General features: G+C 45.9%; 1 protein-coding gene and 1 long non-coding RNA gene across 2 annotated transcripts in view; one reads left to right on the top strand and one right to left on the bottom strand.

The window, feature by feature from the left end:
* Positions 1–13,715: 13,715 nt before the first annotated feature.
* On the bottom strand, positions 13,716–17,613 carry RPS19BP1 (ribosomal protein S19 binding protein 1). The gene is made up of 4 exons (XM_006262370.4): positions 17,507–17,613; positions 17,287–17,433; positions 16,464–16,561; positions 13,716–14,468 (listed from the first exon to the last, which is right to left on the bottom strand). Exons 1-4 carry the CDS (start codon positions 17,553–17,555, stop codon positions 14,337–14,339), a joined length of 426 nt encoding a protein of 141 aa, XP_006262432.1. The 5' UTR covers positions 17,556–17,613; the 3' UTR covers positions 13,716–14,336.
* LOC106740062 (uncharacterized) overlaps positions 17,555–18,003 on the top strand; it is a 159,415-nt gene continuing 158,966 nt past the window's right edge. Inside the window, exon 1 of the long non-coding RNA XR_009461715.1 lies at positions 17,555–17,632. This is a non-coding gene — a long non-coding RNA (uncharacterized LOC106740062). The remainder of the gene's footprint in view (positions 17,633–18,003) is intronic.

Genomic DNA, 18,003 nt, shown 5'->3' with positions numbered 1-18,003 from the left:
TTGAGTGTGCTTTGGGCCATAGGAAGTTTGCCGAGTTTAAAACTGCGGCTTTCAGTTCACTGCTGATGAGTATCCCGGGGCCAGGGCCCTAAGTTGGTAGAGGTCCCTGGGCTCATGCTGGCCTGTGCGTTAATCCACCTATGCTTCTGGTGATGAAGTTGGCAAGGTTCGGTGCTTGTTTGAAGGCTAGGATGGGTGGTTCTGGAAAGATTTTTTTTTTAAGAATTGGGTCTTCTAGTATGGGTTGCAATTGCTTGAGGATTTTCTGTATAGGTTCCAGGGAAGGATAGTATATCATAAATAATGGTGTGTGATTTGTGGGGATTTTCTTTTTGTACTGTAGCAATTCTTCATGTGGTATCTGGGTGGCACTTTCAAAAGTACAACCTATCTCTTTGGAGGAGTGTCCTTGTTTGGTGAAAGCCCTTTTGAGATTTGCGAGGTGACAATCATGAGTATTTTCCTCGGTGCAAATTCAGTGGTATCTGAAGGCTTGGCTGTATGTTACGGCTTTCTTGGTGTGTAAGGGGTGATTGCTGGTTCTGTGCAGATATGTATGTTGGTCTGTGGGTTTCTCTTGTATATAGTGGCTTGTATTTTACCATTCTGGATATTGATCAAAGTGTCTAAAATGGAAATGTTGGTGCTGGAGTATTAAAGAGAGAGTCTGATGGAGAGGTGATGTTTATTGAATTTGTGATGCAAATCAATCGGAGACTAGGTTTTCAGTCCAGATGATGATGTCATCTATGTATCTTAGGTATAGCATGGGTTTGATGGTGCAGTTCTTCAGGAATTATTCTTTCAGGTTGCCATTTTGATGCCCATAGCTGTGCCCATGGTCTGGAGGGCAGTGCTGGTTGTTAAAACAAAAGTTGCTGTGTGTGAGGATGAAGTGTATACATACATTCAGTAATATACCTAGGTCTGTGCTCTGACTTGTAATCTTGCTCTTGTAGATATGTAAGGAAGGCTTGGATGCTATCCTGGTGTGGGATATTGGAATATAAACTGGTAACATCCATAGTGGCTAGGAGGGTATTGCTGGGAAGGTAGTCTGCGTTTTTAAGTTTTTGTAGAAAGTCTGTTGTGTCTTGGACAAAATTCAGTCTTTGGGTGACAAGAGGTTTTAGGATGGTTTCGATGAAGCCTGATATTTTTTCAATGAGGGTCCTGTGGTTGGATATTATAGGTCTTCCTGGGTTCCCTTGTTTGTAGATTTTAGGGAGCATGTAAAAAGTCCATGGATTAAGTAGTAGCAGGATCAAGTTTTGTAGTTTCTCTTGTAGTTCAGTTGGAAATGATGTGATGGTGACTTTGAGTTTTTAAGTGAAAATGGGAGTTGGATCTTCCTCTAGTTTTTTTTGTAGTAGGTGGTGTCAGAGAGTTGTCTATTGGCTTCTTTTATATTGTCTTCACAGTTAACGATAACTATAATTCCTCCTTTACCTGCTGGTTTTATTTCTATTTGGTGGTTGGATCTTAGAGATTCTATGGTCCTTCTTTCTGAGAAAGAGAGGTTGTTGTGGTGGCATGTATTTTTGATTATTTCATTGTTCATTCTTTCCCTGAAGCAGTCAATATAGTGGTCAAGGTTAGACTTTCATCCACTGTGAGGTGAACAATCTGATGGGTTTTTTTGGATTTTTTTAGTGTTAATCTTTTCCTTGATGTTGTCACAGGATGAAGTGTTGTTGAAAGTGAATTTGTTTTGGTTGTGGAAATATTCCTTGAGATGGAGGCGTTGGAAAAATTCTTCTAGTTCTCCACATTGTAGTATCTTATATGCACATTTTTCTGGACAGAAATTAAGGGCTTTAGCAGGGACAGATTTTTCAGCTTTGGTAAGTGTGTGGAGGGAGAAATTGATAATATTTGAGGGTTGACTTGTTCCTTCAGTTTCATTGGGTCTGAGGTTGGAATGTTGTACAACGTTGGTGTTGTTTCTCTGATGGTTGTTTTTGTAGCTGGGAAAGTTGTTCCTGTAGTAATTGGTTCTATTTCTTCCTTTTATGTTGGATGGATGTCATAAAAAATCTTTGGTAGTCTATTTGTATATGTTGTATAATGTTTGGGAAGATACAGTGCAGTAACAATGAATTTTGGTGCCTGGGGCAAACCCCGCAGTTGCAGCCTGCCCTCATTCCACACACAGATCGGGGGGGGGGGGGGGGGGGGGGGGGGCACATGCTCCCCCCTCCCACTTGCCAAGGAGTGCATGCAGTGGTGGGAGCCACTTTTCCCCTGCAACCCTCCCTCCAAAGAACCACTTGTGGTACTGTCCCATGTCCCACCCTGGCTGGGCAGCATCTGTTGGCACCCCATTGTTTTGGTGCCCAGGGCAGTCACTCCACTTGCCCCCCCCCCCCCCCCCCCCCCCCATAGCATTGGGAAGATATCCAGATTTATCTCTCTTAAGTTGTTGTAGCAAGTGTTCATTTCCTTCTTCAGCTGATCTTTTTTTGGAGTAGGTTAAGTGAAGGAGTTGATTTCTAAGTTTTTTCTGAAGTTCTGCATAGATGTGAGGCATATTTGGAGTTGTGTGTAGTAGTCAAAGGATTGTATCCACTGGTATCCAGTGTGGCATGAAGCAGGCAAGTGGCACTCAAGACCTCTGCAGAGAAAGCAGTACCAACCAAAAGAATAACAACATTTCCATGGGCACTGCTGACATCTTTGCCATTGGAATCCACCAGGATTTGGTGTCGTAAGTAATGCTTCAAACCTTGAACCAGACCAAGTGGAGGCTATTCTAAACAGAAACCCAATATCATCTCTGACAGGAAAGCTTTAGGGGATAAGCAAAAGGTAAAGTACTGAGCCCTGCTTGGTACCAAAGGTGAGAGAAAAGAAGTAGACCGGAAAGCAGCTTTTCCAGCAGTGCAAGCTCTGGTACCAAAGCTTCTGACAAAATTTTGAGCAAGAAAACAATAACCAGCCATGAATTGTTGTCATGGAAATCTGTCGGATCCCATATTCCACCCACACACCAAACCTTGACACCAAACCTACTTGCTGTAGTAGGAGACATACCATGTTCTTGGGGAGTTGTGTGTCCAAGGTTTCTGCCAGAATCTTTACTGCTTCACTTGTCCTGAGGCCTGCTTCTACATTTTCTCACTGCTACTCCTTTTGACCAGAGCAGCTAGACAAAATTTGGGTGTAGATGAAATGGGGGCCCTAAATTGAAGTGGTAGGTTTTAAAAAACACTGATTCAATTTAAGGCTGATTAAGCCCCCATGTTGCGCACACAACCTGCTGACTTACCTGCCCCTCTGGTGGGGAGGGAAGGGTGAGCTGTCATCCGGCAGAGTTGTCCCTGGGCTGCGGGGCAGGGTGCTTCCCTCTGCAACAGTGGCAGCCCCCCCACCAGGGAGCACCCACCCGCAGGCACCCGGCTTGGATGGTCCCAGGGGGCACGGAGGGAAGCACTGTGTCCCCATGCAGCTCAGGCAGGCAGGCTTTGGGGGGAGGGGGTGTGTGGGGGAAGATCAGGCTTGCCACTTTTTCTTGGGTGGAGCCTGCCTTCCCGGGCTACTGCCAGGCTGCCTGCAGGGCTTCCTGTAGAGCTGTGGAGCTTCATGAAGCCTAGTGCTTTGTTCCACGGCTGTTGGGGCAGCAAACTAAAACTCCTTGAAGGAGTCATTTAAGGCGCATTATGCCACTGAATTTCCTACAGCAGCTGGAATTAATGCACAATATGCTGCCGAGGCATGCAAACACCGCCACCATTAAAGCTGTGCAAAAGCATTTAGCCCACTTTAAAGTGTCGTGTGCACACATGTCCCATTTCATCTACACACTTGTAGACCACATTCCACTTAGGAGAAGAAATTTGATGATGAGGTCATGCATCTTTGAAGCAATTCTGTTCGTGTATAAGGACATAAACCCCATGCTTTCTTGAATGTGAATAATCAAACAGCTGGAAATTGTTTCCCCCCTCATGGTGCCATTTTTTTCTACCAGGATCCCAACCCAAAATACCAGTCTCTGACTTTTCTCAAGAGTACACACTTGCTATGAAATTATGCTGTCAGGTTTCTTTTCAATCTGTTTCTTTCTTACTTCACCTGAACTCATTTTTTTCCACCCTACCCTGCTCCTCTTCTCAAAACTGCCTAGGCAAAGGCTTTCCACTCAGATCATTCACGTTCTTGAGCAGCTTTGCATTCTCCTTTGTTTTGGGGTGGAAACATATTTAACTGCCCTTATGCAGATACCTGAATTGAAGGGTAGTGGTTAAACTATGAGTTTCAATTTTAACTCTACCTATAACAATACTGTTTCTCAGAATATTAACCAAGATCAGGTGGGACAAACTACTGTCATTGTGATAGCTCCCTACTTGCTGAGAATATGCAGCCTGTCCCACCTGTTATAGAGTCTAGCTACCTCTCATGGACAATCTTACTTCAAGTGGATCACTCAGTGACTTGCTGCCTGTTATGAGCAGGCTGGTAAGCCTCTCCCCACGTTCACCTAGAATGCAAGCACCACTGTTGGACTGCTTCAGAAATATGCTGATCTTGGAGATGTGAAAGTAGTAGTCACATGGAGCCGGCAACCGACATCTGTTGCACTCTGTGCACTTGACTGGGCAGCCAGAGCAGATGCCAAGTACAGGAGAGTAGTATTACAAGCCTTATTTGGATGATTAGCTTTTATGCTTCAGCCTCTCATCCAGGGAAGATACTGCTTGCCAGTCACCTACAGCAGGACCCCTACTGAGGTTCACAGGAGAATGGTTACATAATGGTTCCCCTACAGTAACCATGGCTCTTCAGGGGGTTGTTGTCAATCCACAGCTCCAGCTTCCATCACTGTGGCCTTTGAGGTGTGGACATCTCAAGGAGGGTCTTGGCTATTCCACTCTTGTTGCCCTCTTGCAGGAGCAGGAGGACCATGTAGGGTGCCTCTGCTAACCCAGTGGATGATAGTAGCTAATTGAGTCTTGTGCACATGGCATGCCAGTGGGATCTACACACCATACAGTTTGATACAACAATCTTTGTAGAGTAAGTAATTGTTCTTCAGCTCCTTTTCTTGCGTAGCTTTCCACTGAATAGTTCAGATATACAGAACCTAGTTTTTGCTGTGTTACAGACCAAGCCACAGGCCCATTAGAATATCCCTTGACCTGGTAACTTGCTTCTAATGGCTTAATGGAGACTGAAGAGCCCTCTCCATGTTAGATGGTTTTGACAAAAGACTTTCTTTTACAGAGTGGGAATGCAGATGAAAAGATTCCTTTGGAACAAAAGGAATGGACTGAAGGAGCACAGAAAGGGGGACTTCAGGCAGTAGGAAAGTTCCTGATGGTGACTGGTCAGCAACCTGCCTGCCAGAGCAAGGGAGGAGAAAGAAGACACTCTGGGCTTGCTCTCACTTGAACCATGGAACCCACCTTGCCTGGTAAGCAAGTCTACCTCTTTGTAGTCTTGGTTTCCTTAAAATTCACTCTACATAGGAGAGGGAGTCAAACTCTCATAGCAGGTGAATCAACAACTTCCTTGTACTTCTATGGAAATTCTTGGATAGAGAGAGCCCAGTATCAAATGAACCCAACTCTTGCCAATGCAAATAAAAGCATCTTGGGGAAGTATAGTCTCTTTTAGAGAGAGAGAGGCTGGCATAATGATTACCTTATCTCTTGTGTAAATAGTATCCTTGTTTACACATAGAGCAATTACATTTCCCAGCAATAGACAGGAACACGGAAATGGATGAAGCTAAATACACTCTTTACCCTGTTACCTTATGCAGATACAAGTTTCTGTGTACATTTGGCTATAGTGGAGATTCCCCCAGCGCTATTTTACTTAAGATCTTCTTGATTTCTGGTTTGACACCTCTCTGCCTAGGGTGGGTGAGAGATTTCAGTTTGAATTAATTTTCCTGAGAGGCGAATGGCAACACTGACTAGAAGGCGGTATAATGTGGGCAGGTGACACACAAGTTTCTCCCACTCGGCTTTGCTCGCGTATCTCAGGCCACGTGCCAATATTGCACTGCTGTTTATTCCAGTCTTTTTCCACTCACTGGCTGAATACAAGTCAAATATTCATATATAACCATGCTCTTGTGAACATGTAGGCCTGCTTTCTCACAGCTTGAGTTCGGCTACCATGGTACGTTTGTGACTAGCTTTCTCTTTGACTTCTTTTTAGAAAGATACAGGTACTGACATTTGTTCTCTTTAAATGTGAGGGGAACAAAATATAAATGTAAACTACCACCAAAAAGCTCCTCTTCCTTTCTCTCCTAAAGAACCAAATGGAGCCCTGCACCTTGTGTGGAAAACCAGACCTCTAGATGCAGCTTTGCAGAGTGAAGAAGAGACAATAAAGCCTCCTGAATAGCTTTTCCTTTTGGCAGACTGCCCAGATATAGCACTGAAAGGACAGGCTGTCCTTTGTGAGATGAACACTGCCTCTTAGTGTTGCTGAGCTGGTCTAATAGTAGGCAAATCCAGGATATTCTGCTCAGACTATTTCAGGGAAAAGCTGTAATTTGTCAACCCAAGCCCTTGCCTCAGCAAAATCTTCTATCTACTCTACAAAAAGCAGTCCAGGTACCGCATGAGCAAATATACCTCATTTGACTTGTTTCCTGGCACCTTATTTCATAACTGGTTACCTTTTTGTAGTATGTTCCTACCTGATTTATGCCTACTTAGTCTCATAATGGAGAATCTCCTCCTGTTGTATAATGATTTGTTTATTGGTTATCAATCTCTTCCCTAATTCTGAATGCCTTTACTGGGGCAACATTTAATTGAGAATTTTCCATTTCTCTTTATCTTTCCCTGTATCTTAACTCCTTAGACCAGGGAGCATCAACATTGTTCTGCTGTCTTCTGCATACTAATTTGTTTCTAGCTATCCAACGTCTGGGTACCTTGTGAAGGACATCCTTTCAGTAGGGTACAGCTCACATTCTTCTTTTAAATTTTGTTTGCATTGTGGGCAGGGTTTGGGGGTTTAATGTCTGTCTCACCTGCTGGACTAATGGAGCTTGTCTTCTGTCAGTTCTCCGGGTGCAGTTTAAGCTGCTTAGCCAAGTGTCATATAAATAAATAGGGGAGTAAGTTTCCATGGGCGAGGCAGTACTATTTTAAGTTGACTAGTCAAAATCTCTGTTGTAGGTTGCATCCAAATTCTTTCAAATGCACCCACACAAAATCTTTGAAAACCCAAAATAGCTAGCTCTAAAATGCATTTAGAATTAATTTGCTTGCAGTCACATTATCACTCCTTAAAGTATTGGTTAGTCACTTCACATTTCACTTTGAGCTCCCCCCTCCACCCACTCCCCACCCCCTCTCTCTCCCTTTTCCAAAATTGGATGAAGTAGATTTCAAGCTAGAGAAAAGTGTCAGCTTCCCCCTATGAGGCTAGGAGTCCTTCGGTGATCCCCAGAGCAGGTGCAGCTTAGCCCTCAGAAACATAAGCTTCTGAATGCTGCCTGCTACCAGAGTGAGTCAGTTCTGACCAACAGGGCTTGGCTTGGAAAGGAGAGTATAATCTCCACCTCCCATTCAAGACTTATTCTTTGAGGAGGCTGACCATGAATTAGCATATGTGCAGTGCTCAGGATATAATGGCGCACCTGGACTGACTTTTGGTCTTTATTTGCAAGGGGGACAATACAAGAGCATGCAAGTAATCCTGTATTAGACAATTACAGAATAACCTTCATACTAGGAAATTACAGAACAACCCTCATACTAGGAAAATATTTTTCCTGCTTTGAAAGATGAGTCCTTGGCTTATGCCCCAAAACCTGAGTTTATTTTTCTTTTGTCTGGTAGTTATCATAGCTTGGGATACCCAAATGAGGTTTAATCTCTCCTTTCCTTTTTGAAAACCACCTGAACTCTTACCTTCAGTACTTGTAGAACGCTGTACCAGCTAACAACTTGCATCTGTAATATGCAAAATTATTCCTTTTTTTTTTTTTAAGGCTTTAAATTTCTTGTGTTTCAGTTCAGTTAACATTTGTTTTTTCCCTGCATTATGAAAAATGGGGGGGGAAGAAAGGCACCTATTTTACCTTCTCTACACCATTATGCATTCAGTAAGTGCTAGTATGTATTCTCTCTAAATAGTCCGTGACTATAATTTTCTAAAGAAACTTAATTATGTAAGCACCTAAGTCCCCTTGAGTTTTTTTCAGTAAGACTTGTCTAAGTGCCCAAGTCCCTTCTGAAAAGGAAAAGGGACTAGATCCTCAAGTATCTGGGCACCTCTCATTGGTATCAGTGAAATTAGGCACCTACATGTCTTCTGAGGAGCTCTTGAAAGTTTTAGCAGCTGCCTTTTCAATCTGTCTTCCCCGTTACCATTTTTCATATACCTTCTGTTTCTGCCCCTTCAGTATTCTCCATGATTGTGTCCTGTTGATTTGCATAACTGCATTGTTCCTGTATTTTTCACTCTCTCTCTCTCTCTTACATAGCCTAACACAGGTTATTGCTGCTTATCAAAGAGGCTTTCACAGAGCCATCTGGAATTGATGACACCCCAGGCTTAGTAAGTAAGTTTAACACAACAAAGGAATGAGCAAATCAGTGTAGGCAAGCCTGCATCTGTCAACACCAAATCAAGCAGTTTGTTTCTCATTCATGTGGCACTGGGGTGAAAAAGACTGGGAGCTGATTTTTATGGATCTCGTTTGCGGGAGGCTACACCAGTATTAATCATTTGGGAGGGGAGGGTATTTCTGCTGCATAACCTCTTTCAAGAAAGGTCTGCTGTGTCAGTGCTTTGGCCTTCTATTTGCATTTGTATTAAACTAGCAGCTAGCTACCCTCTCCTTCCTGCACCATATGGGTGAAGAAATGCATGTAAGGTGGCACTCCCTCAAGTTTAGCTATCTATATTTTCTGCTGCAACATACTCGGTCACTGTCGCAGAGCTGGGAATAAAGCCAGGAGTTTAGCCACAATGAGCTCATCCAACATGCACTACTGGCCATGCAGCACTCATACTTCTGTGGCAGCTCACAGCTGGAGCATAGGGGAATGTGGCAGGACAGGTTCAGCTGTTGTTGGCTGTCTGTCAAGTTTAAGGTGGTATTTTTGGGACTCTTGCCTTTCTGCTGCTCTCAGCAGAGGCCAAATGGAACGAGTAACTACTGAGAAGCTCCCTTCTCCATGCCCACCCCGACTATTCCTTGTGTGAGCATGTCAGTCCTAGCCTAGGACAGCTCTGGCAAGAAGTGACAGGCTGTTCTAACCTTGCCTTCTCTGTTCCAGAGCCGTCCTTTACCTGTGCGACCCTCTCCATGCTTCATCTATTTTATATGGTGTAGTCCTACATGCCCAGAGGCCCCACCCTCCAACAAGCTGTTCCCTCAGCTTACAGAGATAGTGGTGTTGGGACAGGGAGGAACACTTGCTGATATGTCCTGCTCAGTGAAGTTAGGGGCCAGGCCTTTATTTTATACTTGCTAGAACAAAGCAGCCTAAAGAGGTTTTCACACTTGTGGTGCTGAGAGCAGCCAATGCAGGCAAAAAGTGCGCAGTTAGCAGGGACCATGAAACACGATGTTCTACCAGTTAATACGTGTTATCATGACATAAGTGGCTGCCCCTGTATCCTTCCTGGTCAGTGCATGTTTCTTCAGGCATCCAGTCTCAAGCTTTGACTTCCCCTGGGATGGCATTCTAAAAGCTTCAGTTCTGACTGTATCTTACATGCTTATTCAGCTACCCTGTCTTCTCTTTAGGAAATGAAATAACTCCTCTCTTCCTCTGCACAGCTAGCCCTTCTTGAGAAGCTTTATTTAAATGGCCAGAGTTCATTCTTCTGCGTTCCTGAGCTTTGGCCCATTGGGAGCAAACCAGTCTCACAAGTTGGGTGGGAAGGAGGTAAACTCTCCAAAGTTAATGTAGCTTAGCCTTAAGTGTAGGGATGCTTTTAAGTGGAGTAGAGCAGAGTGGGACTTGGGCAGATGCGGGCTGTACACTCTGGGCTCAGGCTCTCCACTCTGCTGCCTTTGCCCCAGGAAGCTCCACACCAGCCACACACTCCCTGCCTGCTTGGCAGCAGTGGGTTGTACCACCCACACAGTAGCTGTCCTTACCACTGTGGGTTGTACCACCCACAGCTTGCTGCCCTTACTACTGCTGTGAGGGCAGGGGCTGCGCAGCCAGTATGGGGCTCCCAAGGGAAAGGCAGCAGAGTAGAGCCCTGCATCTGCCCCAGGCACAAATCTGGGGATGCACATGCCTACCATGCCTCCCTCAATGGGTATGCAGTGGCGGGAAGTTGCCCCGTCCCCCCTGCATAAGCTGCCCATGGCTCTATCCTGGTCCTGGGTGCCATGCACTGCACTGCACTGGCTGGCAACACTCCCAGCCCCTGCCTCTCTCCCTCCCTCACCGTGGGGGCCTCAATCTGCACCCCCACCACACTCCTTCCCCTATAGACTCCAGTGGGAGCTGCCCTCCACATTCCCTGGCTGTATTTCTGGCCATATGCATGTATGCAGGCACATGCCTGCATGTGGTGCTCCCTGCAGGCTAGAATGGTGCCTGTCTACAAGGGGAAGCCTGCTGTTTCCCAAGGGAACACAAGCATGGGGGGGCAGGGTGGGAAGCTGGCCCTGCGGGGCAGAGGGGGCCCTGGCCAGAAGGCATAATTATCTGTAAACATTATCGGCTATAACAGTAAAAAAAAAAAAGCCAATAGCCGATGATGTCATTTCCCCTTTTATTGGTGCTGAGAGAGAGAACTGATATACTGGTGCACCTCTAGTTTGCACATGTCTGCACAAATTTAATGTAAGCTAATGCCAAATCTAGATGCTGAACTAGCACAGCCTTCCTATATGAATCACACTCACAGCAGCTCAATATCAGCAGACACTTATTTTTATTGGTCCCAGCACTCTTCTAGCTATAATCCTACACTGTCCCAGGCATGATTTTGACCCCCACTGCACACAGATCACAGCAACTTAAAGCTTGCTCCATCTTTTGCAGAGGGGAAGCACCCCAAGGTCTACAAGAAGGACAGGTAGTCCTGTTGGGCAAAAGATTTGCAGTAGGCCTTCCAAGAAGCAAGGGTAAGGCTGAGAAAACTTAGAGCCATGTCATCAATTTGCCCTTTTCTATGAAGAGTTGTGCACCATAATTATTAGGGAGCCAAAAACACCCCAACAACCAGCCAGGCATACAGTATTTTTAAGTTATACTGGTAGAAGAGTTGCTGCTTTGTATGTAGCAATGTGGGCTGGTTTTGTACAACACTGAAAATTAAAAATGGCTCTTGAGACCTGGCAAACTGCTCTTTGAAATAAGTTCAAAGTTAGTTAAAAAAAAAAAAAAGGGCGGGGGGGGGAGGAAATTACTTCTTTTCTTCATGAATTTCTTGTTTCTGTATCAACAAACTTGAAATAGGGAACTAGTTTTTGGGCCACTCTAGTTCCTCTCCTTTTGGCAGAAAGAGAGGGAAAGTGTGCCAGTGACCAGATTCCCTTCCACATTCTGTTGCAGAACTTCCAAGTGACACACATTGTACAGATGCTCATTCTCAGAATTGCCTACATTTCATCAGTACAAAATGCCAGTTCAAACCCCTCAACTTCCCAGACTTACCATCCAACCCTCCTCTGCTCCCTGTAAGATACTACAGGCAAACAGACAACAGGGCCAACAGGAAGATGCTGTGGTATAAGGCTGGGTAGAGATGCACTTTATGGACTAATTCAGTGGCACTCAGCCCTTTGGCTCTGTGGGCCAGATGAGGCACACAGAGCAGGTCTGTGGGCTGTATTGAGCCCCTGTGGCCTCAGCTGGCCCCTGCATGCAGGGATTGGGCCCTGGGGCCTTGTGCCACTCCTGTATGCTGGGATCAGGCCCTGTGCAACAAATCTAGCATGCAGGGTCACAGCCTGTGGGGATCCTTATGGGCCCCCAACCCCATGGGCCAAATGACATGGTGCCAGCACCCAGATCTGGTCTGTGGGTCACAGGGTGATTTAACCCTGGACTAATTGAATACCCTGTAGTCAGTTGGTTTATAAGGTACACCTCTACCTTGCCTTCTGCCTGCTTTGTGCAAGCCCTTTCACAGCCCCTGATGAAGTAAGTTTGGGCTCATGAAAGCTTACGCATTTCTGATTTAGTCTATGACAGGGGTGGCCAACCTGCAGCATAGGTGCCACAAGTGATGTGGACAGCCTTTGTGTGTGGCACACAGCAGACTGGGGTGGGGACAAGCACCAGTGGTAGATAGGGCAGGGATCAGAAAGCAAAGCATCTTTGATCAGGCATGGAGCATGGGACAGGAAGCAGTACAGCAGTTTGTGTGGGGAGCAGAAAACTCAGCAGCAGACTGGGTAGGGGAAAAAGATCTTGGTGGTGCTCAGGGAGGGCATGGGGCTAAGAACGTGACTCATTCTTCCTATTTTCAGAACACAGCTCCTATTGGCTAAGGTAAGGAATACAAGCTGTGATAAGAGTTACCATTTCACCAGAAACAGGTTAGGTTGGTTATGGGAATGTGTCTGAAGCAGCAACACCCCCACCAGCTGGCCAAATTGTTTGTTGCAATATCTATAAAACATAATATTGATTTGTTTGGCAGATTTTCTCCCTTCACCCAGACTTGGTTTATGACAGTTTTTCTGGTACAACTCTAGTCATATAAGTGAAAGTGAGGCACTTAAGCTCAGAGCCCCTCTCAGGTGTCAGAACCTTAAAGTCCACTGGCAGAGCTACTTCACCTCTCCTGAGCAGAGTAAGGCTTCTGCTACCCCAAGCCCCCAAGGTCTGGAATAGCCTGCCATCAGAGGTGGTTCAAGCACCTATACTGAACACCTTCAAGAGTAAATTGGATGCTTATCTTGCTGGGATCCTATGACCGGCTGACTTCCTGCCCTTTGGGCAGCGGGCTGGACTCAATGATCTTCCGAAGTCCCTTCCAGCCCTAATGTCTATGAAATCTACCCCTTCTCTTTTCCATTTGGCAGCTGGTGCCCTCCCAGAATGCGCTTTGCACTCTGGCACAGCTGCCTGAGTATAACAACAGAACCACTGGGTGTGAAGATGTGATCTAGCAGACTGGTGGTACCACCATGTTCTGGCAGGGCAGGCCTGGTATCTCCAGATGAGGTGACAGATAGCTAGCTACTCCTTCCAGTTTCATAACAAGAAAGCTGAGGCCTATCATGAGCCCTTCTATGCAGCAACAATACCTTATGTGGTTGGTCTCCTTGATATATCCAAGTTCAACTATATGCTATATGAATGATGCTTTAACCTAAGCTGTGGGAGTGACCATGAAGAGTCCCATAGAGAAGAGAGAGAGAGGAATCATTTCAATTCTGTTCTCAGCACTCCATGGAGAGCCAAGTATCACAGTAAAAAGAAAGAAACATGTACATGTGATAACATGGATCACAGAAAGGACCTTCATAGGTGTTGCTTGGGGGGGGAGGGGCACATGCCCCTTGAGATTGGTCACTGGCTTCTGCGGGCAGTTGCTGCTCGCTGCCGCCCGCTCCCCACCACCTGTGGGCAGTCCCCGCTTGCCACCCTCCAGCCTGCCCCACCCCCACAACACCACCACTGGCATCTGCGGGCAGTCCTTGCTTGCTGCTGACTACAAATGGTTGTGTCCCGTGCCATGTCCCCCGTCCCGTCTCAGGAGGCACCAGTCGTTCATGAGGACCTTCATCAAACTCTAAAACGGCCTAAAGAAAATTATTCTTGGACTGATCCGTTTAATCTCTGTCATTATCACCACTCCACCACAAAAGCAAGGAAGGCCATTAACTTCTAGGGTTGTTACAGCACTAACCATCTTGCAGCATCTTGCAATGATGGAGATGACACTAAATACAGAGAGAAACTGTGTCCAAATTTCCTCCTTCCTGGAATATCCTTTCCCTTGTTCTGATGATGACTCCTGGTCCAGAGTTCATTTCTGAACTACCTCCTGGGGATCTATCCACTAGTTTAAAGTTGCCCTCAGCTAATGAGTGGAACCACACAAAAGAGACTTTACATCTAGCTTGAATGGAGAATCTGTCATGTTCTTCCAGAAGAACATAAGAAGTACAGGATTGAAGTGGGTAACAAGAAACATAATGGACTTTTAAGGCAAGATGATTCCCAGGGCTGCTGTCTCAAGTCTATAGCATCACACCCCACACTATAAAGTCTCTGCAGAGATGCAAGATCTCCCAAGCTGATGTGCCATCTAAATGTTTCCAAATAAAAGGTATTGTTTGCTTCCCACCTCAGGCAACAGGACAGGATCAGTTCTATGCTCCAAGTACTCAGTTTTGGAGAAGCTGAAATGGCAAGTTCTTCTCATGCTGCTTAAGCCTTCCCAAAGTATTCCTTCTCAAATTTCTGGAAATCTTCTTCAGTGAAGACGGTGCTTTCAGATTTCTTCTTTGGCTTCTCTGGAGGACGGTCTTTAGATTTCCTGCCTTGATTGTGGGTGAGAACCTTCAAAGGACAGAAAGAGACAGGCCATTATACCCCAATAATAATCCTCATGACTAATTCAGCCCCAGACCTAGTCTAAATGGCCAGTGACTCTCTACATGACCTGCGGTACCCACGGCTATTTCAGTCCTGAGAATGCTTGCTGAGTAGAGAACTATGGGGGGAAAAAAGTCTTTACTAGAGCTACTGAAAGCCAGACTCCACTTGGTTTTTAGAATTAGATGTCAAAGCTAGTCTCAGTGTTTTGCTGCTGAGCCTGATAACCAAACTGACTGCCAGGACTGAAAGCTTACAGACTTCTCATAAATAATCCATATAATTAAGTTTCCTTTTCAGCTGCCCAGGTCTCTGGGTTTTTTTTGGTGTTCTTGAAACCCAGGCAACATGGGGCCATCTCTTTGTAGGGAAACCACAGAATAAGTCCAAGATGGACAGAAAGCTGTGCCCAGATGTTAAGAATGCCCACTTGGTCACTGGCCTACTGCATACAACAGAGATGTTTTTTCACTAAAACAAAATACATGGCTTCTATCTGCAGGGTAGAGCGGACATAAGCAGTCGAATGGAGGAAGCATAGGATAGAGAAAGGAAGTCCTATGTTTTAATCATGGCTCAAACCCTAATGCCCTTTGCAGCTCTGATAATCACAGCCTCCTCCCTAGTGCTCACAAAGCAAAGCAACAGTTTTCTCCCTCTTGTGCATCTTTTCTGGAGGTGACAGGAAAAAGTAGTTTCAAGCTTGCAAGAAATTCCATTTTTTGGAACCAAATCAAACAAAAACCTTCCTGAACTGCTGATGAGCCAGAAACTCCCCAGATCCATAGCTCTTTAGTGATGCTGGTGGTCTTGTCAGTTTCACAGCTGCTGTTACTTTCAATTCAAGTTCCTTTTCACTAAAATGGGCTGATGCCAAACTGTTTTGATTGAAATATTTTGAACTCAACTAATTCATATTTTCTGATGAAAATTAAGTGTCATCATGAAGTTTCCAAGCCAGCTCTAGTCTGTACTTGGCAACAAGACAAAGAAACCTTATTGAGGGGGGAAGCCTACACACCGCAAGGAAGGTATAGCACCTTGAATTATTAAACTCCCCCCCCCAAAATATCAGGAGAAATATACTCTCCAATTCTACTACAGAGATGTGAAGGCCTAAAGACAATGAAAAACAGGTTTGGACAAAGGGGAGGGGGACCATCGAGTATGAGAAATAAGCGTGTTAGGGGGGGAAGGAAGGGATGGGGGTTACTGAAGAGGGGAGTTGGCTGCAAACTTGAGAAAGAGGAAAGAAAACAAGCAAGAAGCTGTAATAAGATAAATCAGATGTGAAACAACAGCAAACAACTAGAAGAGCTACACAATAAAGACAACTTTTGAATTATCCAATTTTTATATATATTTTATTATATCTTTGTGAACATTACAGGAAAGTGTGGAGATGATTTTTTTCTGCATATGCTACATTAGTATGGTTACTTATTAAGGGACTCTAGAGTGAGTGAAGGAGGAAAGGACAGACAATGAGAACGCACACAATGCTGAGAGGGAAGCCTTGTATTTATGTGTATTATATTGATTTGTAAAACTTTTGGCAGCTACACAAGCTATGCTATAACCACTCAGGCTTCACGAAGGTACCATCAAGATAACAAAACCTATCTTGTCCTGCCCAGTTAAGTTTTATCAGGCCTCTCCCCCTAAAAATCACCTGTATCCCATTTTTCCCAGACTCCTACAGGTGGCTTTGTGGAGGGTTGTGTGATCACTACTGGCCATTTTGGGAACCAGAGAAATATTTAAGCTATTTCACAGTTCCCCCCAAAAATTCTACAATGAAAACAAGCTAGAATTCAGTCATTTTTTTCACGTCCCGTTCTTCATAAGAACATCAGTCTCCAAAGTGAACGAACTGTGTGTGTGTGGGGGGGAGGGGGGGGCACTGCAACCTCTTTTCTTATGACCTTTAACAAAAAAACACCCCCAAAACACCCTTGCCTGCTGCGTGATGGCTTTGTTTGCAACAAATCGGGTATTCATCATGTACTGCAAGTTCTTCTTCAAATGATTCACAGCTTTGTTCTTCCGATACTCATCTAGAACATGATAGAGAACAGCACAGCATCTGCACATATATATTGTACAACTGAGACAGAGGGTGCGGTATTAGGGGGGTAGGACATGGGATGTTACAATCCAAGTGGAATGTGATGTGGCACTACTACTTGAAGGGGCAAAGCTTCCTGCTTGGGAAGTTTGGAGTACTGCGTTCAGTTTTGGGGCCCCCTACTACAGAAAGGATGTGGACAAACTGGAGGGAGTCCAACAGAGGGCAAGAAAAATGGTTTGGGGGCTGGGGCACATGACTTATGAGGCTGAGGGAACTGGGCTTATTTAGTCTAGAGAAGGGAAGACTGAGTGGGGAATTGATAGCAGCCTTCAACCACCTGAAGCGGGGTTCAAAAGTGGATGGAACTAGACTGTTCTCAGTGATGGCAGATGACAGAACAAGGTGCAAAGGTCTCAAGTTGCAGCAAGGGAAGCTTAGATTAGATATCAGGAAGAACTTTGTCATGAGGAAGGAAGGAAAACACTGGAACACGTTACCCAAAGAGGTGGTGGAAGCTCCATCCTCAGAGGTTTTTAAAACCTGACTAGACAAAGCCTTGGCTGGGATGATCTAGTTGGGGATGGTCCTGCTCTAAGCAAGGTGCTGGACTAGATGACCTCCTGAGGTCCCTTCCTACCCTAATTTTCTATGATTCTAATAGGGCAGGGCACGGCTGGCTCCTGAGGGGAGGTTTAAGGACGAGGGAGTCACCTATTGCCGACTTGGTCACTCTGCCTTTGACTGTGGCGTTGCCCCCGTCGAGTCCCAGAGCCACCTTCCTCCTCCGCGGCGCTTTCCCCGACCGCTTCGGGCGGCCGCTGAGCCCGGCCCGGCGTCCAGGAGGATCCGCCCCGCGCCCTAGAGCCGGGAGAACAGAGCTGTTGAGACAGGCGGGCAGGGGATATCCGCCCCCGCCCGGTACCCGCCGCACCTGTCTTCTCCAGCAGCTCCAGCCCCTTGCGCAGCAGCGCCGCAGACATTCTCCCCGCTTCACCCAGGTGGAGCCGACTTCCGGGTGCCAAGTTCCGGTTTCCGCTCCAGTACTGCCACACTTCCGGTATGCTGATACCCCGCGTTCTGCCACGCTTCCGAGACCGAGGCTGGTGGAAACCCGAGCGCCTTTCGCCGCTTCGCGCATGCGAGGGGGGAACTGCTGGGTGGGAACCTGGAGGTAGCTGCCCGGGGGACGGAGGTGGTGTTTCTGCAGCCTCCTTTGCCCACTGCAAGCAGAGGCTCGCTGCAGTCTGGGTTTAGCTGTTACTTGAGAGCAATTGTTTGACTTCAGCTAGTGCTGGCAGCGACAGGGGGAGGAGGAAAGTTTAGTCTTCCCCTCATGAGCATCCCCATAGAAATACTGAAGAAATAATTGCTAAAAGCTCCCAGTGCTTCTCATGGTCCTGTCACTCAGTAGTGACTGGGAACAGGGGT

This window comes from Alligator mississippiensis, chromosome 4 (genome assembly GCF_030867095.1).
Source record: "Alligator mississippiensis isolate rAllMis1 chromosome 4, rAllMis1, whole genome shotgun sequence".
NCBI classification, from domain to species: Eukaryota; Metazoa; Chordata; order Crocodylia; family Alligatoridae; genus Alligator; species Alligator mississippiensis.
The sequence above is the reverse complement of the archived record's forward strand: the minus strand, read 5'-3'. Positions and strand labels throughout refer to the sequence as shown.